The 23,698-nt window shown below is 40.5% G+C and overlaps 2 protein-coding genes across 4 annotated transcripts; one reads left to right on the top strand and one right to left on the bottom strand.

Annotated features, from left to right (window-relative positions):
* ptdss1a (phosphatidylserine synthase 1a) lies at positions 1-8,356 on the bottom strand. The gene is made up of 13 exons (XM_035163733.2): positions 7,968-8,356; positions 7,401-7,492; positions 6,993-7,037; positions 6,779-6,903; positions 6,520-6,678; positions 6,135-6,286; positions 5,452-5,593; positions 3,415-3,527; positions 3,158-3,223; positions 2,871-2,970; positions 2,606-2,674; positions 1,677-1,743; positions 1-1,555 (listed from the first exon to the last, which is right to left on the bottom strand). Exons 1-13 carry the CDS (start codon positions 8,147-8,149, stop codon positions 1,464-1,466), a joined length of 1,404 nt encoding a protein of 467 aa, XP_035019624.1. The 5' UTR covers positions 8,150-8,356; the 3' UTR covers positions 1-1,463.
* A 1,444-nt stretch (positions 8,357-9,800) lies between these two features.
* LOC118114179 (solute carrier family 45 member 4) lies at positions 9,801-23,639 on the top strand. Of its 3 annotated transcripts, none has more exons than XM_035164469.2 (13): positions 9,801-9,975; positions 11,120-12,058; positions 14,542-14,730; positions 14,818-14,997; positions 15,130-15,794; positions 16,997-17,146; positions 18,937-19,185; positions 19,284-19,403; positions 19,630-19,729; positions 19,816-19,896; positions 20,049-20,179; positions 20,283-20,351; positions 20,601-23,639. In XM_035164469.2, exons 2-13 carry the CDS (start codon positions 11,800-11,802, stop codon positions 20,898-20,900), a joined length of 2,493 nt encoding a protein of 830 aa, XP_035020360.1. In that variant the 5' UTR covers positions 9,801-9,975; positions 11,120-11,799; the 3' UTR covers positions 20,901-23,639. The 3 variants fall into 3 exon arrangements, with proteins under 3 accessions (XP_035020360.1, XP_035020361.1, XP_035020359.1); XM_035164470.2 differs by having other exon boundaries at positions 11,117-12,058; positions 17,000-17,146; XM_035164468.2 differs by having other exon boundaries at positions 11,117-12,058.
* Positions 23,640-23,698: the final 59 nt, after the last annotated feature.

The following is a 23,698-nucleotide window of genomic DNA, read 5'->3' as shown; positions in this document are numbered from 1 at the left end:
TTTAATAGGAGATGTAAAATATTTTAATATGTTTCATTATTTCACAGTGAAAAAGAACAGCACAAGTCATTTTCAGCAGATTTGTTTTTTTTGGCAAATGACATTTGAAATCCAGAGACATGGTCCGTTCCACAGAGGTCAACGTCTGGATTGTCAAGGACTATGAGGGATATATCTGTACTGAGATGCTATAATGAGGGCAGTGGAATTGAACACAAAAAGCCCAAGTGCAGTCTTGATAGAAACAGAAAAGTTTAGATAAAAAAAAGACCATGCAAACAGGCACAATGGGTGAATTAAAATGTTACAAGTACAGAGAAAGACATAAGAAGAACAATACTGGCATCCTGATGTGTGGTGTGATACAACCATGTGTTGACTATTCTAAACATTTCCTTACTAAAACAAGGGAAATAATTTGGGAGCCATGAAAATGCACCAAATTCAATGACAAGCAGGTCGACAGTAGAACAAAAGCACACGCACACAACAGGAGGAGCCAGACAACACATGCAGGGATTTTGAATAATTGCCCACCTTTTTCAGTACAGTGAAAAAAAAAAATATAGCAGCCACAGATGGACAGGGAGAGAGAGAGTATAAATCACTCAAGGTCACAACGATTCACAAAATATTCAAACAGTACAGTATCTCCAAGATAACATTCTGAAAAGTGCTTAAACTGTGTGCTTCGCTTTGTTCCAGGTCGAACGCAAAACTCAGACGATGATCTGATCAAAGCTAAAGCCGTCCTGCATTGAAATCCTGTCCACATTCAAGTAAAAAAAAAAAAACACAAAACAAATGTGAACACCTAGGATGTACAATAATAGACAATCTGTGACAGGTACTAATAAAAAAAAGACTTTTAAGCCTTTCTGTGCTATAAACATAGAGGCTCCAATTAACGTGATAAATTCCACAAAATGGCTTTTAACATTGAAATGTGTTGAACCAACATACTGGAGTTAAGGCTGGTGTATAAACCAGTCAAATGCACATTAACCATCACTGATATACTGTATGTATTTGATATATTGTAGGATAAATGTTTGAAAATTATAGTTTATCAGCTACTATGATGCATGCAGTCACATCTAGGATCGGCTCTTTTTATTGCCACCTCTTTCTCTCTCTCTCACACACCAAAACATCCACTGTTTCTCACTCTCCTCACACAAATACACAAACCTGTGATCAGTGATTTAGGAGCTTTTAGTACTACAGCACACGGTTTAGTGTGCATCTCTGTAGCCCAACCCTCAGAACACCCCTAATTACACTACATGGACCTGGTCATCCACTTAGTCCCTGCTGTCTCCGCTCGCTCTACTATAGGTGGGGGGTTCTAGACTTCAATAATACCAGGGCGTGGTAATATCTTTCACCCCCTAGTCAACCCGTGATCCTTCACACCTGGCTCCTCGGGGTGAGTTTAAGAGTCACCCACCACCTTCTGGCTCTTACTGGCCGTCCAGGCCGTTGGTGGATTTGGTCTCTGAGTCCTTCCCTCTCCATCTGGTTGTAGGGGTGTCTTCATCCAACTCCGTCTCTCCTAAAATATGATGATCCCATAATATTTAGTTTATAAAAAGATTTAAGTGAACTGTGTGCATTTACAGTGTCAGACTGAGAATTTTTATATGGTTAATAAATGACCAGTAAAGACACTGTACCTTTAAATTCTTCTGACACATGGTCATCATATTCTGTGTAATTACCGTCGTCGCATTCTGAGAAGCACTGAGAGATGAGAGGAGGTTCAGACACATGACACACACTCACACACACACATACCATTAACTTGACAGGGAACATAGAAAAAGTAACTGAGCCCAGCAAACATTTCAGGGAATGGGACTCAGAGTTAATATTGTCTGAGATTCCTCAGGAGCAAAGCCAGCTGACTCTTTAGGCGTGGCACATGTTAGATCATGGTTTGAGCTTTTTGTTAAGGAAACAGCTTGATGTCAATTAAACATACATTAGCTGAATGTTCTGTTTATTATTATATTATTGTTATTTATTTATGTTCTGTGTTTTTTGCCATTATCTGCTTGCATCTATATTTGAAACTATTACTTCATTGCTGCCCCTCTTGACCATGACCCCACAGCAGAAGAGATCCTGTATCGCAACGGGACCATCCTGATTAAATGAAGGTCAAATTACTTTCTACTGGCTGACGGTCACATTAATTCTGTTTGGAAAGTGTACAGTTTGTCCATGGACTTGGTTTGGATAAAAATATGGAGCAGCAGCTGGTTTGATTATTATTGGAATTGTTGATTTGGTCTTTTTTTAGTCTGCACCACAAGTTTAAAAATGAAGAGAGCCATCTTTCCTAGTTATAATGCTTGGTAGAACATAGTAAAGTCGCTATGGTGACTTTTACATAACATTGGTGCTTATTCAGACATGAGAACAACATGTTAAATAGCTTTCACATTTACATCACAAGGAGAACAGGTGCACGTGTGTAAACCTTCAGAGTTTTAAACAAACACAAGGACTGACTAGTTCCTTATAAACAAACATTTTCCAGGACAAAATGTAATCACCTATATGAGAGACTTAACAAGGCCAAAGACACATATAGACATACCTTTCCTCTTGGACCATAATTTTCTGCATACCACACCATTACAAACAGGCACAGGAATGTAATGAAGGCCTGGAAACAGATAAACCATAACAGAAGCTGGTTAATGATTCATGGACAATAACTAACAGCACTAACTAAAAATGACAGTGTGTTGGTGGCAAAGTTAAGGCTCAAGGTTTGATGCATTAAAGCATAAAGCGTGATGAGCTACAGAAGACAGCAGGAAATCCCTCTGATACAGAAACGTGTGGAATTCTGATCTTACCAAACACACTAGCCAGAGGATCACATAGAGGATCTGTGTTTTTGAGAACAATTCCTGTCCAAACTTAATGCAGGCCAAGGCCTCCAGGAAAGCAATGGCCCTGTGAAATGAAGGGAGGACAAAACAGACACACACAACTGAAACCGTCGACTCGTCTGCAGAAAACTATAAATTAACTGGAAAACAAACTGTATGGATACACAGGTGAACTACAGTTCACACACAAATATGCACTTTAAAAAGCTTTAGTCAAGGCTACATTTTTTTTTACAATAGGTTTCACTCACCCAAACACCCAACACTGGGTCCCAACTCTCTTGCATTGTGTGTCGGTCAGGTACGCATAATACTGCCTAAAGCAAAAACAAACAGTGCAAACACAGTGTAAACACATTTCACTTGCTGTTTGACTGACTGACAGTTTTCTCAAACTGTCAAAACAAGGAACTGGATACAAGCAGGAATCAATATACTTCATCTTAAAAAATGTCACATCAACAGTTTCTATAGGGAGCGGTTCCCTGCTGATAAATTGTGTTCCTACCTGACTGTTGGAGCTGTGATGATACCGACGAACAAGATTCGACACCAGCTGAGAGCATGGCACGCAGGAAACACAAAGATGTGCTTGAGGAAGAATGTGTTCAACTCTGTTAGCTGTGAACAAAAAAAATACAACAGAGAGAAGATAATGTTTAAAAGCTATGAAAAAACTTAATGTATGGTTTATTATTGGCAGGAGAAGAGATATTACTGTCATTTAGAGTTAAATTGTTTTGCCTTTTTAGACACAGTCAAACAATATTACATATCTTTTATGCAATTAATAATATTAAATATGTTTTATTGTGTGGCTGAGGTCCAGCACCCCAAAGATGAGCATTATTTCCCCTGCTGATTCTTGACTTGTTTTAGGGGCTTTTTGTCTTCCGTCATGTAAAACTAAAGCTAAGCTATATATAGTCAGATGACTAACTTGGATAATCGAGAACATTCCGCTGTGCACAGTGACCTAAGCTGGGCTCAGACTACAGGAATTTCTGGCCAATTTAACCCAGAGAATCGAAACAGAAATCGGGTCTGGAACCTTGGTTCTGATGTTCGTCCCCAAATTATCTTGTGGTGTGACACAAAGCTGTTCCTTAACCTCCTGAAATGCCTGCGGAATCATCAGGCTGCCCCAATGAATTGTCAAATGTGAAAAACATTTAAGATTTAAACATCAGGATGATTACACCCATACTTTGGGTGGAACGGCAACAGCCAATGTGAGAGTCCGAAGCAGCTAATGGTGCTGCCAAGCAATTTCTTAAATCTGTAGTGTGAGCATGTTTAAGTTTATAGAGAAGAATATAAGAATTGTAAAGATTCTTTCTATGTACGTGTTGCATTCGGATTTCAAAATGTATTAGGTTTTTAAAACTCCTGTAGTCTGAGCCCTGCTTTGCAGTGTTCATGTATTTTCAAACACCTCTTTCACAACAGACATGTTGATGTCATAGAAGCAGAAAAGTGCAGGTGTGGAAATAACTTTTAATGACGGCTCTGTTCCATTAACATGGGCCAGCGAGCCGTGCCAGTGAGGCGGCTTGGACGCAAGCAGTGCCCTGGAACAGGCCCACCTTCAAGGGATGCAGCCATTAATGTTGTTGCTGTTCGTTAAACATGTGGTCGACAAGTCGAAATGGGTGCTGTGAGTAAACACATTATAGGCAGATGCATTGAAAAATTATTAATGAAATCTGGACCTCTCTTGATCACATGCATGTAATTTCCAGTAAAATAATGTTAGACTGGTTTGGTTTTATGGTATTCATAATGAAACCTTTCACTGGTTATATACACAGCATATAAATTCTATTACACAATCTTGTTGAAAGCACTTTGGGTTGAGTTTAGGACACTCACACACAAAGATTATCTTACAACGCAAGTAACACTTGATGTAACACATTGGCAACAACCTTGTTCATTCATGTCCACAATGGAAGATAATGAGAGGAAGACTTGCAACTGTGTTATTCACTCATTTGGCCCGAAGCCTGTGTGGTTGAACTCAGGAAAGAGCTGCTCAACTGTCACCACACTGAACAGAGCTGTCCCCTTCTCTTCAGTTAATTCTACTACTGGTAATTACTCTTTAAAAGGCTCAAGAGATTTGGGATCTTTTTGAGGAAGAGAGAGAATTACAATGTTGTTTCATCACCATACAGGAATTGGAGAAACGCCAGCTTCCATCGCCATGGCAGCCAGCGGCTAGAATTGTTGGCACTCATAGCTGACTCTCTAGTGTAGTGCAATGGAGCTTACTCAAGTTCTGCATCCATGGTTTTCTCATTACCATGAAATACCCTCAAGTAATCCAGCCTGTCTTTTACTCTTATGGGATTAGCTGTTAACGTGTAGACAGCAGGATACTCATTCATTATATGGATCTCTGTAGGACAGAGGTTTTACATTTCAACAATGGGGAAGCCAATTAGATAAGCACGACTTAGCACGCAGAGCATATCGGATGATCTCCGACTAGTCAGCACTTAGTCACCGGGAGATGGCGAGAGAGGATTTCTCAGCGACCCACCTGCCAGATGATCATGAAGAGATAGACGCCCATCACTCGCTGCAGGGAAGACTTGGGGTCAAGCCAGCGTACGTAGGTCCAGCTTGCAGGGGTGAACTGTAGCGCGGCTCGTTTGATCTTCCCTGTGGTGGTGTGGATGTCCCTGGAAGAAAAGCACGAGAGAAGGGTTTCAAAAGCGTGCAGGTAGATTTAGTATTATGTTGGTGCAGCAGACAAAAGCAGATGAAAGTAATGCCACCACCCTAAATCATTTAGTCCATTCGTCCCTGATGAACAAGTGGGATCATATTACAGAACAATTTATGAATATTTAATGTTGTACTTATTTTTGATTTTACGCATTTTAACATGGATCTACCAATGATATGTTAAAAACACATTTAAGAGGAATAAAGTAAAAGTAAAGCTGCTGTTCATAGCTTACAATAAAAAAAACTTGTTGCACTTACATAATAAAAGCATGAAGGACAAAAAATAAAGAACCATATGGGCTAGATTTACTGGGTGTATTGATACTAGGTGTAATCGGGGTTAATCATATGCATGAGGCTTACAATATAAACCCAAATTCTTCACAACCTATAAATGAGAACAAAAGAAAACCCATACACCTGAGTTTGTTTGAGTAGCTGGATAAAAATCTTAACACAGTTGTAGTTAATTTCCAGACTGCATGGTCGTACTTAATACTGGCCCAGTGGTAGGTCCTCATCTCCAAAAAGCGACACACAGTCATGCCAAGCCAGATGCCCCCTCCATTACACAGCAGAATATCCAGAATCACCTGGTCCCACCAGCACTCAGCAAAGTTAGGCAGCAGATGCATGAAGAACAGCTATGTAGACAGGAGAACAGAATGGAATCAGAGTCTACGTCATATCGGGAAGCCTGTTAACTGATCAGCCTTTAATAATATTTTTTAGAAAATCATTCTGAAACTTATCAAATTCCACCAGTTAACCACTTACATCAGCAGCTTATTTGAACTTAAAATGTCTCCATTAAGGGAAAGAGACAGAGGGAGTTACAGACAGAGATATAGTGATGCCAACATGTGTGCCTCTGTACCTCAGTGAGCTCCCAGGTAATACTGATGGTCCAGCACAGGCCATAGCTTCGAATGAGCAGGGCCTTCATGCCCCAACCCCAGAAATGGCTGAATGCAAAAATGTCAAAATGGCTCAGGATTCTCTCCCAGGTGATGTCATGGCAGTTCACAGCATATTCCTGCAGAGAGCAGCGCACACAGCCTCATTACAGTGATTAACAATCCCCTGATAGTGGATCAATCTAAAAAACATTTTCTGCTTAAGCCGAAACCACTCACCATTATGTCTGCTTCTCTCTTGGCGTAGCGCAGGTTTTGGTCCAACCAGTACATCAGCTGTTTCACTTGCTGCCAGTTGAGGAAGATGATGAAAACCAGGAACAGGAAGTAGATGACACTCAGACCTGGGCAGCAGAAGGACATGACATTAAGAGGGGGGAATTTAAGGTCGGAAAACAACAGCGCTTCTGCTCTCAGAGACTCAAGTACTCACCAAAAACCATTCGCCATATCGCTGGATGTGGCCTGGTGAATGGGCCTGCAACGAGGAACAGGATGTGAAAGATAAGCACATGTTACACATCCATCAAACAAATCAACTATTTGTAACATGTCACTTGCACTTTTATCCACAATAAGTTTAGATGTTTACAATCCCTGTGTAAGAACTGTACAAATAGTGGAAATAAAAATGTACCACTAGTTCCCCCAGTATTCAAATTTAGCTTTTACAGTCTGTTTAATTTTGTTTACTTTATTCCTCTCATAAAAAGACCCATATTGACTCATGTAAAAACTGTCTAAAAGGAACTTTGCTTAAAGGAAGCACCTCCAGTTAACCTGCCCAAACAAAACAATATGTCCATTTCTTTTTTTTTTTATTATTATATTTATTACCAACCGTTTGGAAATGCCAAAACACTGATGACAAGGAAGAAGGAGATGACCAGGATGAGCCCCACCCAGAGGTTACTGTCAGGGTTTCCATCATCTCTGCAGGAAGAGTGAACACAAGTCACAAATGTGGAAGTTATTCTGTTCCCCTAGCAGCTGTAGTGATGTGAATGTGCCTCACGTGTCTTCAGGTTTCACATAGGAAGGAACAACAGACATTACAGCAGATTTTAAAAAAAAGGAGGAAATGTGGTTTGTAAAGCTCATATGCGATTTAAACTTAAGGTTTTCCTGCTGGTTGCATGGTTGAAGCTAACATCGGCAGAGGAGGCAGTGGTCCTCTACTGGGATTATATGACACAAACAGATTTTTTTATCAGCTGAGGTTGAAGATGAATGGCAGGAGAGAGTGAACGAGGTTAAGAGTGGGGACGTTATCTCCGTGTAAACCTGCTTCCTGCGATAAAACCCAGCGGAGACTCACAGAGCATCACTGCTGCTGTTAGCTCACCGTGCTAACCCCCCACCCCAACCCCCAACCGGGCTAGCATCGCTAGCCGCGTGACCGTCGTACCTTGCGAAGGCGAAGTACATCAGACTGAGCACCGTGCATGTCAGCAGGGTGATGGTGTGCGGCCTGTAGAAGAACTCGATGGTGATATCCTCGACCTGCTGCTCGTTTATCATTCGGAAGTGCATCCTGTAGTTCACATCATGCTTGCTCAGGGTGTGGGAGCCGCTGTAGACGGACGCCATAGAAGGAAGCAGCCCGGAGAGGAGAGGAGAGGAGCGGCAGCACCTAAACCCGGACAGTTCGCTGCAGCTCACAGGAAGCAGAGAGAGTAACTCACTGGAATCACATGTCCAGCTGAGCACGGCGGAGGCAGCTCAGCAGGGTGACAGCGGTGCAGGGCGAAGGCGAGACACTCACTGGGCTTTTGATGCTTGGTTTTTGATTGGTGTACTTGCTTTCTGGGAGGGGTCCCAACGCGGAAGAGTCCACATGACCTCCTTCATCATGAACTGTTTTTTTCTTTTTGTATGTGACCTCCACACAAAGACTTTTACAGTTACCCAGTTAATATTAACTGTACAATCAGCCCTGCCTACAATAAACCACATGGATTTCACTTTTTACTCATTTATGTGTGTGCAATTCCATTGCCCGTGAATGTGCAATACGGTCAACTGTTTGTATTCTTTTTACACTTTTTACACAATAATGAATTATTCCTACTCTATATTTTAAATTTCTTTGTGTTTATTTTGCATATTTACTTATTTATTACTCTTACTAGTGTGTATTTTTTGTCATCTTTGCTTCTACAACACTGTAAATTTCTATTTTATTTTATTTTATTTTATTTTATTTTATTTTATTTTATCTTATCTTATCTTATCTTATCTTATCTTATCTTATCTTTCTTTGTCTTGTCTTGTCTTGTCTTTCCTTGTTTGGCCTTGTCTTGTCTTGTCTTGTCTTGTCTTGTCTTGTCTTTCCTTGTTTGGCCTTGTCTGGTCTTGTCTTGTCTTAAACCTCCTGCCTGATCAAACTCATTAAATATATATGTGTACACATGTCTAAATATAAAATCTAAAGTGAAGTATACTGAAGTGCACAACGTGTCTGGTAAATTCAACAGAGAGTGAAATAATCAATACTTCAACAAGACCTTGTTTTGTTAGGACGACAATACAATCCCAGATACATTGAAAAGCTTAACTGTTGACAAGAAGACGTTTTCAATCCACATCGATGGTTAACATGCAACCCAGAGGTGCTTGTTGTGTTTTACATCCACTTCACCTTTAAGATTATTTATGAATTTTATAACATTGTATCAAAATTGCAAGTTGGCCACTGCAAGAACATATTTAGAGTGACTACCACTTTTGTGCTGCAGAGGGCGACATTGCTCTGCGTTTCAAGGAGAATAACAGTCGTCAGAGAGCAGAGAAAAAGTTTTGAGTCAGATATTATTACTATACTATTCTATTTTACTTTTTAAAATTTGTATTCTAATTTTCTAACTCTGTAAAGTGGACTTTGGTACATTGAAAGGCGCTTTATAAATCAAAGTTATTATTATTATGATTATGATTATTAATAGTATTGTTATTAGTGCGATATGTTTCAATGTTGTAATTTGAAAATAGAATGCCTCTTTTTAAATTGTTTGATAAATTATTATCATTATGATGATGATGATGATGAATATGATGACGATTTTTTCCCTTCTTCTTCTTAGTAGTATTGCCACTATCATTATTATTAGCACTAAAAGTATCAACACTTCTATTATCATTATAATAAATATTATTATTGCTATAAGTAATGAGTAATAAATAAACCGTAAGCTGTTATTACTGAAATTTCCCCGCCCTCCGTGAGTGGATGGCCACGCCCCGCTTTGTTACTGTGGAAACCACTGCGACTGATGCGAGTAGTAAACCAGATGGGCACTCAGTTAGCTAGCGGGGGTTAGCCGGGACTCGCTAACTTCAAATCCAGAGGGTTTCACCTGCGACCTTCCACAACGCGGATGTGGCTCCGCTTCACTTCAAAGGAAGTGCGACCCCAGGTACGTCACGTCTTTCTTGTCTTTCCTTTGGAGTGAGTGAGTGGAACGTTAGCTGTCAGATCCATTAGCCGCCGCCGGTAGCTCCGTCAAGGAGCCGTTAGCCCTCAAGTCAAACTCTCCGCGGCTGTAAAGTTAACATGTCCAGAGGAAAGTCCGCGGGACAGAAGCACACGGACCCACCGCCATGTGCACAATCCTCCACCCGCTTACACAGCGCTGAGCAGGCTCCCTTTCTAAAGTGTAGCCTGTAGAATAGGTGGAGGTAGGAAAGCATGTCCGAACCAGTCCAGCAAGCCCACGGACACATTCCTGTTGTGAGACATTTCTACTGAGCCCGGGCTAGAAACACACGCAGGGGCAGGTTGCTGTGCCTCCCTGTGCAAATATCACGGTCCCAAAACACTGTCTCACATCTGTGGTTTCAACGCGCAGTCTACTTTGTTGAACAGTATCTCACGCGTGACCCAAGCTTGACCTAAGAAATGAAGAGATCGGATAAAAGAACAAGAGAGCAATGGGGCCTAACTATCCCCCCAAAAAGCAGCTCGCATCCCTGTTAGGTACCGCGTGTTAGCTGTTGGTAACTGTTGCGCAATAGCAATGGTGGCTGATTGCTTAATGTGACTTTTGATCATGCCCACAAGACCGTGGGCATGATTTGTAGTTCAACGTTTATGGGCCTCACGTGATTTCACTTTTACAGATCAAAGACAATATGTGAATGAAATGCTTGAGATAATAAAGGTGTGTAAAAAAAAAACCCAACAACCTCTTGAGTTAGTTCTGTGTAAAAGAATACATTTTACATCAAGTTGAAACGTGTTGCCAGGGATCTGTCACCAGAGCAGGGCAACGCTTTTCTGAAGCCAGGAAATGTTTTAGTTTCCCCTCATGGGACCCAACTGCACTGAAATGTTTTTATACATGGGAACACTTTAGTATTTGTTCCATGACTACACATTATACTACAACAAATTAAATATAGATTATTTCTCTTATCAATCAGTATCTGTAACGTGTGCAAAATAATTATTGTAATTAAAGGTTCAGTAAATATTTTAAGATTGGGCATATTAAACAGGTGCAATGTATTATTATAAAGCTTTAGCCGACTGTCTCTGTCTACTTGTCTGTTATTCAGCAGGTTGCCGTGTGACTCAGTGGCTTGGAACCTGATTTGCCCTGAAGTACACTTGGATGCACGTGCACCGACTTCTCCTGACCCACAGACTTCTGCTGACCCATGCACTAATCTTACACATGTGCACGACCTCTGACACACACTGGCGAGCAACGGCAAACACACTTGCTGACCTGTTCTGCACATACACAGGGTTACTGGGAACCATACTGCAAACATTGCCATGCCTCTCCTCCCTTCTCTTCCACTCTTCACCGCTCCTCCCCTCTGCATACCTCTGGAGCTGCACAGGACTTCTCTGCTCCTTCTGAATTTTTTGTTTGTGCAAGTCACACTGAGGAACACCAACGCTCTCCATCTGAGCCACTGAGCCGTGCACACTGATCAGATTTCAGCATCGATAGCCATAGGATACAATGTATGGAACAAATTTTTACCGTATCTAATTTTTGGATGGATTAATCTCATTGTAAAGATGACCACTGCCTCCTCCTCAATTACTTGTGATCTTTTGGCTTCAAGCCCAGAATACGTTGGCCAACAGAGGTGCTCACTGATTAATTTTTCTGGATATCTCGGGCTCCTCTATGGCCATTACATGCTCTATTAAGATATTATAAAATACAACATTGTGCTTACATCTAAAAATCAATAGTGGCAATAAGTGATATACACTGATATATATGTATCCTGCAAACGAAATGGTTCCATTTAAGTCAAACCAGACGATAATGGAAGGTGAAGCAGAGGAGAGGGAAGGTTCTGATCTTCCAGTGAAGAGAAAACCTAAGGACGACGAAGAAGAGAGTGAGCAGGAGATGGAGGGCAGAGATGTGCAGATCCCTCTGCATCGCTGGGTGATGCACGGGGCAGTGATGTTTGGACGTGAGTTCTGCTACGCCATGGAAACAGCCCTGGTGACGCCCGTGCTGCTGCAGATAGGTAAGGAAACGCAACACAGTCATATAGAGACGAGCACACTCCTGCTCTTCCTTTTCTCAGCAAACGTTTTAGTCATGTTTCAGATACCGTGTCTAAAGATGGAAATTAAGCAATGCTGACAGGACGGCAATTTCCACTTTTCCAGTGTTACTGCTACCATCTTCTATGAATTTCTGAAGGACAGTTTTGGACCCACTGTACATTGAATGGCCTATTCCGAGGTAGCAGTTATTAGACTCCTGTACTTTAAGTACACACTGATATGGTAGTAGTTATGTCAAGTTGGTGTTTATCTTTAATGTGTAGCATGTTGCCCTGTCAAGTATCTTACTTTTGAGCTGTATTTGTGACAGTGTTCATCCTCTGGGTCGTATCAATTTGCCCAGATTCATGAGCATCTTGTTGTATGTTGAATATATGTGTGTAGTTTGGTTTGATTTGTAATGAAGCCTACCTTAGCTATCCCAAAATATCCATCAGTCTAACTTCCAGCTGCAGCAGTAGTCTGGTACTGACTAAAACAACATGGAATTCGACTGTCATTTGCCAGACTGGATCTTTTGATCTCCCGGTGCTGCTCCACTATGTCCACCTGTGTGCCCAACAGGGGCTATGCTGTTAGCTGTCAGTTTTGCCACCATTGCCAAAATGGAACAAAAGCATTTTTTCCCAGGCTAGGTATTGCAAGAATGTGGAACACAGCACATTTCTCTCTCACTGTTTTCCTCCCTGCTCACATTATTGTAAGAAAGATTATCTGTAAAAAAAAAAACTTTCAACCAAACCCCATCAAGTGTGTTTTTGCACACATCCAGTTTTGCTTGAGTGCTTTACCTGTCATGTCTGTGGAAAATCTATAGTATGGTGTCTATATTTAAATTGTCTTCTTTTAGTCAGTCAAAAGTCAAAGGTCAGACCCTCAGAGAAGAAATATTGTTGTAAATCAGTTGCCATGGTCACACTTTATTATTTATGTTGCCATAGAATTGGTCTAGTCCACTGTCACGTACCCATGTATCTTTGTTTCCTCACTCTGTCCATTCAGTGTTGCATCAATGTATGAAAACACCTCCTTCAGAAACATTAACATGTCAAGCCTGAATGAAGTACACCAAGTTTGAACAGTTGAAACATTAACTCTGGTTCACTTTGTTCACACGGGTCACACGGTAAATGCTTTTTCCAAGCTAGAGATAGACTGTATGTCTCTAGCTTGACCATGTATTTATTACTGCAGTCTCGATTGGGTTTTGGGCAGTATATCAAATGTTCACAAGAAACTGTCAGAAATAACAACAGACAGAAACAACAGAAATATGAATTCCCATGGATAAGTTCTCACTTGTGATTGATGGCACCCAGGATAAATCCGGATTTGGAGTGAGCACACCTCTGCCATCCGCTCGGTTCTCAGCCAGTATGAGTCAGTACTAGAAGATATGGCATCATGCAGCTTATCTGATACTTCCGCTAGTCCAAAGGTCTTCATGCAATATTTCTGAAAGGGAATGGTGTGGATGTGATGAAGGATTGGCAGCACAGTAAATCCACCATTTCAGGCATGTTGGAAGTTGTGGAACATGTCAAAACATTGAGGCAACACAATCAGTCTGAGGAGCACGTGTTCACAAAATCATATTTACTGGCAACAAAGTTGGACCTTCAAGTTATTCCCATGCCAAACAAGTGTTTGGGACTTTTTTTTTAACTCCAACATTGCTTTAGCTGTGTTAATTTTGATGTCAAAAACTCCTCAGGGTAACTTCCTGGAGGTCTGTTGACATAAGAGTCTGAGCAGCAATGGGAAATATGGATATTAAGCAATAAATGAATCTGTGTTTTTTTTTTAACTGAAAGTGGAAAGAAGGTAGGAGTGGGCAAAACATGATGGGCAACAGGCTGATTCCATGAGAACCAGTCAGCCGACATTGACATTAAGAGCTCATGTCTATATATGGGGTGGAAAATTGGTCTCAGAGAGAAAGTTTTTTTTTTTAAACTATAACTGATGTGAATTGTCTCACATACATTTTACATACATGTATGACAAACTGGTAAAATTTAAACTGTCAAACAACATTGCTATCAGTTTGTATATAAGTATTTATTTTGACTGAGTCAACTGAGACCACTTTCCTGGCTGGTTGCTGCATATTTCTGTTTGTATTCTAACAGGTCTAGTGGTTCTTTAGCTTTGCAACTGTTGTCATGTGCTACGCTTTTATAAAATACTGGAAAACATTAACCTTTTATGCAGAAAACCCCCCCCTCAAACTGCTTTAGTTTTTCAAGTTCCTGCAGGACAAATGTCTGAAAGATTGCGTCATGATGAGTAAAAGCACAACTCTTTTCTGCTTGATTCATAATAGCAATTTTTTTTCCATTTTGCACCTGATATTTGTTGATTCATAGAGCAGGTAAAAGCATTGCTGCATTAAGTTCATGTCTCCTCTAATATCCTTTAATCATACTTTTGTTTTTAGGCCTTCCTGAGCAATATTACAGTTTAACCTGGTTCCTCAGTCCTATACTCGGTCTCCTCTTCACACCCTTGATCGGCTCAGCCAGTGACCGATGCACTCTGCGATGGGGCAGAAGACGACCATTCATTCTGGCCTTGTGTGTGGGTGTGCTGCTGGGAGTGGCACTGTTTTTAAATGGCTCATTGCTAGGTGAGTAGAGGGTTTCAAATGACTCACTGTATATTTGGCGATTAGTGTTTTAACCTCATCTGTGTATATTATGTGGTGTTTTTTCAGGCCTTTCCCTTGGCGACAGCCTCAACAACCAGCCAATTGGCATCGTCCTTACTGTATTAGGTGTGGTTGTGCTGGACTTCAGTGCTGATGCCTCTGAAGGACCAATCAGAGCTTACCTTCTGGATGTTGCTGACACTGAGGAGCAAGATATGGCCCTGAATATTCATGCCTTCTCTGCTGGTATGAACACACACGCCAGGCACATGGACCTGTTTAAATATCAGCTGTTCAAGAGATTTGTCTGTTGTGTTGGTCCTTGTGTCTTGGCATTATAATTAAAATGTGTATCCGTGTCTACTCCTGTTGCTCCAGGGCTCGGTGGAGCAGTGGGCTACATGTTGGGTGGCCTGGACTGGACTGGCACAGCTCTGGGCCAAGCATTTAAGTCACAGGAACAGGTTCTTTTCCTGTTTGCGGGCATCATCTTCATTATCTCAGTCATACTGCATATGCTCAGTATCCCTGAGCGACCTTTCTCTCCATCTAACCTGCTTAAAGTCACAGGAAGTGGGGAGTCTACCAGCCAGTTGTCTTTTAGGCCTGTCGGCCACGCACCTTTACTTGATGTGATTGCAGAGGAGGATGCTTCTGCTCAAGCCACATCCCAGGAGAATAACGAATCAGACCCAGAAGAAAGCGAAATGGATTTCCTTACTGTGGAGAGAGTGCGAAGTAAAAGCGACTCAATCTTAGCCATGGCAGTGTCTACGATCGAGCTGGATCCTGACCTTCACCCAGATGCACAGCTTTTCCTTCCAGAGATGCATCACTTTATATCAGAGCGCCAGGGAGAGCTAGAATATGCTTTCAAGCCATCAGACCACAGAATATGGTCGTCGTCTCCGCCTGGTGGATCATCCGCCCTGACTGATGCGATGATCTTAGAGCCAAAATACCCTGAGCAAAAGGATCCAACAAACTGTCCTTGTTCTCTCCTTCAGAGCAGTTCTGGCCATGAGGGCTTACATCAGAGACAGGTGAAAACAGCTGCTACGGTTACACATGATGTTTGTGTTGGATTAAAATACCTTCACCAATGCTTACTTAAAAAAATGATGGCAACAAAGTGACACGTAATATAATCGAGCACATTTTAAATGCCACAAATTTAATTAAAAAGTCTCGAATAAATCAACTAAATCTAAACCAAAACATTTGTAAGATTTGATGAATCACAATCAATTTCACAAGGAAAACATATTACATTTACTCTTTATCTGAACAATACTTATTTAAATGTACTAATTATCTGTGTCAAATTAATTAAGATTTACTCATATTGAATTTAGATTGATCATTTATCTGTGTGATTCTAATTTATACTTACTAACTATATTGGTGAATTAGATTTGAAGTTAATTTAGAGTTACTAAAAATCTGGGTGAAATGGATTTGAATTCACTAAATAACAGTCCTTATTCTAACTTGTATTTTAGCACATTGTTACTTAATTCAAAACATTTACAGTGATATTCTTATTTATCTCTACATTTAATACTTGTTTGAATTTAACTGCACTTCAACATTATGAGATGTCACTTTGTTGCCATAATTAATATTTAAAATAACTCAATATCATGCCTCTTTAGTGCAACAGTAAACTTAAGTTTGGCCAACAGATCACAATGACAAAAAGAACAGCAGGTACAACTGCATTTATTTATCCAACTATGTCCAAACATGTTAACAACAACAGTGTTGAAGTGCAACATGACAAAGATAACACACTAAACAGAAGGAGGAGCTATAAGAAAACAATGGCAAATCCAAAAGTTGATTTAAAAAAACATTTAACATAACATTCTGCACTGCAAAATATACAGTATGGCGTGCGGAACTTTACTCAACATGCACTATATGTGAAATGTGCCATCACAGCATATTGTGTATTGGATAGAAGTGTGAGACATACTTGACAAACTACAGTCAACGATTCTTCATACACCTGAAAAGAAAATTATATTAGCTTTACTTCAATAATTAATATTTTGGAACAAATTAGAAGTAATGACACACACTAAGTCAACATTTGCTAACAGTATTTTAAAACCTGCACAGACACAAATGATGTGATTGTTTCACATTTTCTTAATATATGAAACTCTTTAGAGACAGAAAACTGTGTTGCAGATATCTAAGATGTATAACATGTGGTCTCTCTGCCTCTCTACCATCCCAGCAGGTCAAGGCTGCCAATGGTATCAATACTTGCATATCCTCTCCTGATCACACCAATACAGAGAAAGGCCATGCCTCCAGTAAGCTCGGGACCCGCCTCCTGAGCACATCAGTTTCATCGAGGCCACACCGACACACCTTTTACAGACAAGTACAATTGGATTTATAATTTTTTTTAAGATTGTTTTTTATATATATTCTATTGAGCATCAATGATACAAGATATCCACAGAACAAGAATAAAGTTTTTGTTGTTTTTTCTCACGTCTTGAAATCCCACCCCCCACCCCATCTCTGGGTGATAGACGCAACAAAAAAGGGCAAAAACTAAAAATAAGGTAAAATTAAATAATAAAAAGGGAAAAAATAAGGACACAGAATACCGTGCCTCACTGACATTGGGGTAACATTTAGACGATCTGTGATCAGTGTAATAAATTCTGTGGTGAGATGTTTGGTAGCTGAAATTCAGTTGCCAGGTCAGTGAAGGATATGAAGATCCCGTTGTTATGCAAATCATTAATGTATCTTATACCCTTATCAGACCAAAGTTGAAAGGCAGAATCGATTTGTAGATTGCTTGAAATTGTGATTATGGAATACAGGGGCAGAAGTAGAGGAAACCTGAAGGCCGAAATGCTTTCTAAACTGCAACCAGTTTTTAAGAAACTGAGTGACTACTGGACTAATTGATAACCTGATAGTTGGCCAAATAATAAAAATATATAAATAAATAAATAAAAAGAGACAATATCAAAAACAGAGCGAAGCCCCCGACCCGAGTGCCCCTCACCCCCAACCCTGCAACTGATGTGTCCTTGACACAAAAGTGCACTCCATGCTGCATTCTTCAAAATTCTTCAGAGGTTCCTTTCCTTTTCGCAATTTGTATATATATATGTCCCATCTGATTGTCAGTAAGTTAACATGTCCACTCTTTCTGCTACAACCAAAATGGTTATTTGTTCCACGTCAGGTAGCAAAGAGTAAAATTAGCACTGATATTATTAGTCAACACAACTTGCGTAGGCAGCTGATGTATGAGTCGGATCAATCCTCCTCCGGGGAGCTGCTCTTCTGGTGTGCGGCCAAAAACTGTTGTGCTTCTTTTACCGATGAGAGACGCCTTCTGCTCCCGCCTTTAGTCGTGATGAACAGCCGCACTGGATGCAGAAATTAAGGCTTCAGGTTGTGACTGTACAGCTGATGCATGACCTCCTTGTACTCAGCACACTGCTCCACCACTTCGGCACAGTAATCTTCGTATATGTAGACCAGCTTGTCTTTATATTTTAGCTCGCCTCGCTTCTTACGTGCACGATGAGCTCTATCAAGCACTGGAGGGGAAGAGAGCACATCTTTCCTCAATATATCCACCAGAAGGTTTCGATAAAAACCATGTTGGCTGTGCGCCCTCGACAGCTTCAGGTATTCCTATAGGATGCAGATTACATCGTCTACTTCTCCCCTCTTGGTCAGTGAGTTTAGCTCTCAGCTTAGCATTGTCATCAGCCAAAGTGGCTTGTGGTGCCTGTAAGGACTGCAGCCGGTTTAAGGCAGACTCCAGGTCAGAGATGCGTGGTTCGTCACCGTGGTCTGTATCCAGTCTAGTTTGGAGTAGATAGCAGAAAGTCTGCATTGTTTATGTTAGCAATGCCAGCCGGCGATGCATCGTGTTCTAGTTTTTTTGTTTTACTTGTGGGCACAAGTTGTTCATGTACTGTTTGTTACTTGTTCTTGCAATGTTGAGTAAAATAGATTGAATAATTAGTCAAGATATAAACTGTGTGATGCGAGCTGGGAAAAAAACGCCACTACTCCATTCTCAAGCCAACAGGAAGTTCTTTATAATTATTTTTTTTTAATTGTCATAAATACTTTCTGGACACCACAGTTTGTTTTTGCAAAAAAAAGCTGATGTATGTCTTTTTTTATCTCCAGCCTTCCTTTACTTTCTCCTACTACGGACGAGTAGGATCGCAGCGCTATCGACTTCGACGGACGACACCTTCGAGCCCTCGGCAAATCACCACTACGCGGAGTCTGAATGACCTGAGTGATCTCCAGGGGCACACAGACCGCAGATTGTTGCAGCTGTCAGCCAGCAGTCTGTCGTCTGAGGGCTCAAGCAGTGAGGGAGAACCAGACAGGGGGACAACTGTTCGACTGCTGTGGTTGTCCATGTTGAAGGTGAAATAACCTTTTTTACCATTGCATCACTGTTACTGTTAATGAAGTAATTTTCCTTGTGGAAATCCTCATTTCCTCTTTTTTTGTGTCCTATGTAGATGCCAAGGCAGCTGTGGACATTGTGCATATGTCACCTCCTCACATGGTTCTCCTATATAGCTGAAGCTGTGTTTTATACTGATTTCATGGGACAAGTCATCTTCCACGGAGACCCCACGGTACACGTTCACACACACATACACTCATTAGTATTTAAAGATAGTTGTGTTAACAGATGTGTTTTGGTATTTTGTGTACCATGGCGACCACACAGTAGAAGAACACAGAATCATAAACACACACTACCTATTGAAAGACATGCCAAATATTAAAACTACAATATCAGTTATCCCACTTGTTGTCATGTGAATGATAACTTTACTGCGATTATTCCACTTTCTTCAGGCACCAGCCAATTCCACGGAGCTACAGAATTATCACAGAGGAGTACAGATGGGCTGCTGGGGACTGGTGGTCTACGCTGCTACTGCTGCTGTCTGCTCTGGTAAAACACCGCTTCAATTTTTAGATCAGGATTCACCTTAATGATGAGTGATCTCTCTCTAATAACTGATATTTCTCTCGACCCAGCCATCCTTCAGAAGTACCTGGATAATTTTGATCTGAGCATCAAGGTCATATACATCGTTGGAACTCTGGGATTTTCAATAGGTCAGTTAATACAGAGAAATAAACAGCTGTCAGCACTAGAGTGTGTTACAGTAGTTTTGGGAGCAGATGCACATATTCTCATTGGGTATGTAGATAAAGGGACATTTACTTTATTTATTATTACTCATTGCTTTTATTCCCTCTGATCTCAGGAACTGCAATAATGGCGATCTTCCCTAATGTCTATGTTGCCATGGTGATGATCAGCGGCATGGGCATCATCTCCATGAGTATCTCCTACTGTCCCTATGCATTACTTGGGCAGTATCATGAAATCAAAGAGGTATGTACTCCCCGAAGCATTTAACTTCTTATCTGATCATCTAAAGAGAACTATATTTGCAGCTGAAGTTACAGTTTCTCTCCTCTCATGTTTTATTCCTCAGTACATTCACCACAGTCCAGCAAACACTCGAAGAGGTTTTGGTATCGACTGCGCCATCTTATCGTGCCAGGTGAGTGTTCACACTTTTTAGACCCAAACTGAAGTTTCCTGTTTTGTCTTACCTTAAACTAATTCAACTATAATAGCCAGGTAACATCTAGCAATTAGCAACATGATTGTTGTTGATTGAACAAATCCCAAAACAGCTTGGTTTAGGCCTTGGTCTATAATAACATGGTAATTTTAACGATTAAAGCATGAATGCCACTATATTTTTGTTGTGATTATGGTCTTACACAGTGTTTTCTTGCATTTCCAGGTCTATATCAGCCAGATTTTGGTTGCATCGGCCCTCGGAGCTGTGGTGGAGGCAGTTGGCAGCGTGCGTGTCATTCCTATAGTGGCCTCTGGGGGCTCCTTCCTTGGCTTCCTTACGGCCTGTTTCCTTGTCATTTATCCCGATATGGAGCCCAGCAGCTCGCCGCCGGACAAGGGTGTGGCGGATTTTTCTGTAGAATCAAAACACAATGGAGAAAGGACCAGTGACCAGAGACTGGCTCTGCTGAACCTCACAGACCAAGACGATTTGCAGAAGACAGAGAATTACTCTGTTGCCTAAGTATGAACAAGGAGACCCTGATCAAGGTTTATCCTCGTCAGGTACAAGCCACAGCATGTGAGGATTATACCAAATTCATCTAATTTACATTTTTGATGGCCTGTGCTTTTCTGGAGGAGGAAAGAGTAGAGGACTGACGGGAAGAACAAGCTCAGTTTTGTGCTGCTCTGCTTGTTTTGATGCTACCTCAACCTTAAAACAAATCAATGTTTGGATGGATGATGATTAATTGTTTAAACACAAGAGAGTCACAAGACTGTGGTTCTATGATGCTATACAGAGACAGCTGGACTTGTTGTTTCACTTCTCATCTGAGAGGCTTCTGTAACTTAACTTAACTGCTCGTTAAATGCCCTTTTCTGACCGGGCATTGACATTTGTCCTGGTTGATCCGATCATGCATGACCACATTCTTACAACAGTGTCAACATGTGTCCTGTGCCACGTTTAAGAACTGCTTACTCAACTGACATCCACTGGCCCCGGACAGCTTCATAATGAACCCAAAAATATTTTACACTTGTCAGTATTTCGCAGGATTTGATTTATTTGAAGAAGTCTGCAGTTTGATTATTATAAAAAAATGCTGACTCTTCACAGACATGTGACCTGTGATTTAGTTTGACTGTTGAAATTAACTTACCTCAGACTACTGAAGTAAACTCTTTCTTTTGTTGCGAAAACATAAATGGGAAGCACAGAGCACTTTCTGTCTCACTACTGAACAGTGCGTTCACACTGATCTTACAGAATGATGTAAAGTTTGACACTTCATAAGGGCTGCTCTATAACTGCTTAATAGACAATCATAACACTGTAGAAATGTTAGTCTGTGTAACTCTGCTCTACTTCTCGACTGAATTCAGATGTAAATATTTGTTCCAATCTGTTGTTTTATAACTGCCACACAGTTTCCAAAGGTCAGGTTTCTACAGTTTCTACATTTTTTTAAAATTTCATTTATTATTCACATTTATGACTTAAGAACCTGTTAGTGTGCAGTTAAAAGTGCTCTTTTCTTATATTTATTCGTTTCTTGCCTTAATAGAAACACATAACATCTGAATGCAATCTCTTCTTATGATACACAAGCCCCAGTGCATCATGCTGTAGTGAGCAGATGAACCTGCAGTTGGTTGATGGTAGATTTTGCTTTGCAATCATTCTGAATTCCCTCTGTAGTTGGTAGCTTATTTATCATGGCCTCTCAAATGTGATTTCAAGTGGTTTGGGTTTTTAGTGGAATTGTGTTGGGGGGGGTTGTTTTGCTCTGTTGACTGAATTTGAATTATATTTTTAAATATAAATTCCATTCCACAGTTGAAATGGGGAACTAGTTAAAGACGAGCCTTGGCTAATCATGAAACCTCTGTCATATACAGACTTAAACAGGAAACTGTTTTCATCAGTAAAGGGACTTTGTACTTTGTGCTTTGTTCAGGATGCCTTGCTTTGTGTAGTGTGCCTTTGTGATCATTTAACAGCTATGAAACTTTCGTGCTGTAGGGAGATTAACTCAGACTCCCATGCTGCCACAGAGTCTGCTGAGTACTGTTCTGTGTTTAGTCTCTATCTCCAACACTTGAACACATATTCAGCTTCACAAATCGAATAAGCTCCAGACATCGGGGTAGACTCTACTCTGTGAATGCTTTTCTTCAGTAAAACCTTATCACTGTTGAGAGTTGGGGTAAATGCCCAGAGCCTTAAAATCACTGATGAGAGCATTATTTGTTTAATTTTGGAGGATTTATGTCACATGGTCTGTAAAAATGCTGCATATTGAATGTTAGACAGGACAGCTTCTATGCAAGGCCAGCGTCTGATCTACAGGATGCAAACTTGAAAATCCCTTAGCTGCTTGTTTTGACCTGATTAACATGGAAGACAAGCACAGGACCTTCTGTTCACCACCTTTAAAAATGATTGTTCAAATTACAGGACACAGTGAAGATATTACACAGATTTTTAGATTTCAAGATGTTTATAGTCACTGAGCTCTATAGTGACGTTTTTACTGTATTTGTCAGTATTTGGACAATGCTCTCTATTTATGGGGACCTTGTTTACTTCTAACTATGCCAGTGCTTTGCCTGTCATGACAGAAACATATCTTTTATGGTGTGTTCACTGTCATTTAGTATTTAAGGCCTCAAGATTTACACAACCTGATTTACAAAGGGAACATCCTCATTCTGTGGATTTCTGCGTCTACTGACAAGTGCTGAGATAATTGGTCCGAGATAAGATATTAAATCACTAATTTCTAACTGTAAATAATGCAGAGACTCTGTGAGTGTATGAGCCATTGTGTTCTCATAGGGAATTGTTCAGAGGATGTTTTTGACTAAGAGGGTTCACAGTTTTGTCAGTGTTAGGTATTCAATTTTGTAATCTTTATGTTTTTCTACCGATAAGGCACGACAACAGGAAGTATCCAGCCTGGAATCTGATGTTAAAACGTTCTTTTCACTTTGTTCGTCAGTAAATTGAAGGAGAGAGTTTTCTTTACAGCTTCTGTATCTACTACAATAACACTGTTTTTCATACGAAACTACTGAATGAGAAAAATAATTATTTGTGACCTGATTTTATACAAATGTTAAGACGTTTGGGATGATGGTCTATGTCACTGGTGTGGTTTCTTTTGCTTCTTCTTGCTGCTGTACAGAATTTTGTAGAACAAAATCTTGGTATTTTTATACCAATTATTTGAAAAAAAGAGACTATGATTACACGCCCGGTTGTTTGTGTTTTTATTACCAACCTCTCACATCACAGTTTAGCAAACCTCCATC

This window comes from Hippoglossus stenolepis, chromosome 8 (genome assembly GCF_022539355.2).
Source record: "Hippoglossus stenolepis isolate QCI-W04-F060 chromosome 8, HSTE1.2, whole genome shotgun sequence".
NCBI lineage: Eukaryota > Metazoa > Chordata > Actinopteri > Pleuronectiformes > Pleuronectidae > Hippoglossus > Hippoglossus stenolepis.
Note: the sequence above shows the minus strand (reverse complement) of the source record. Positions and strands in the feature narration are given on the sequence as shown.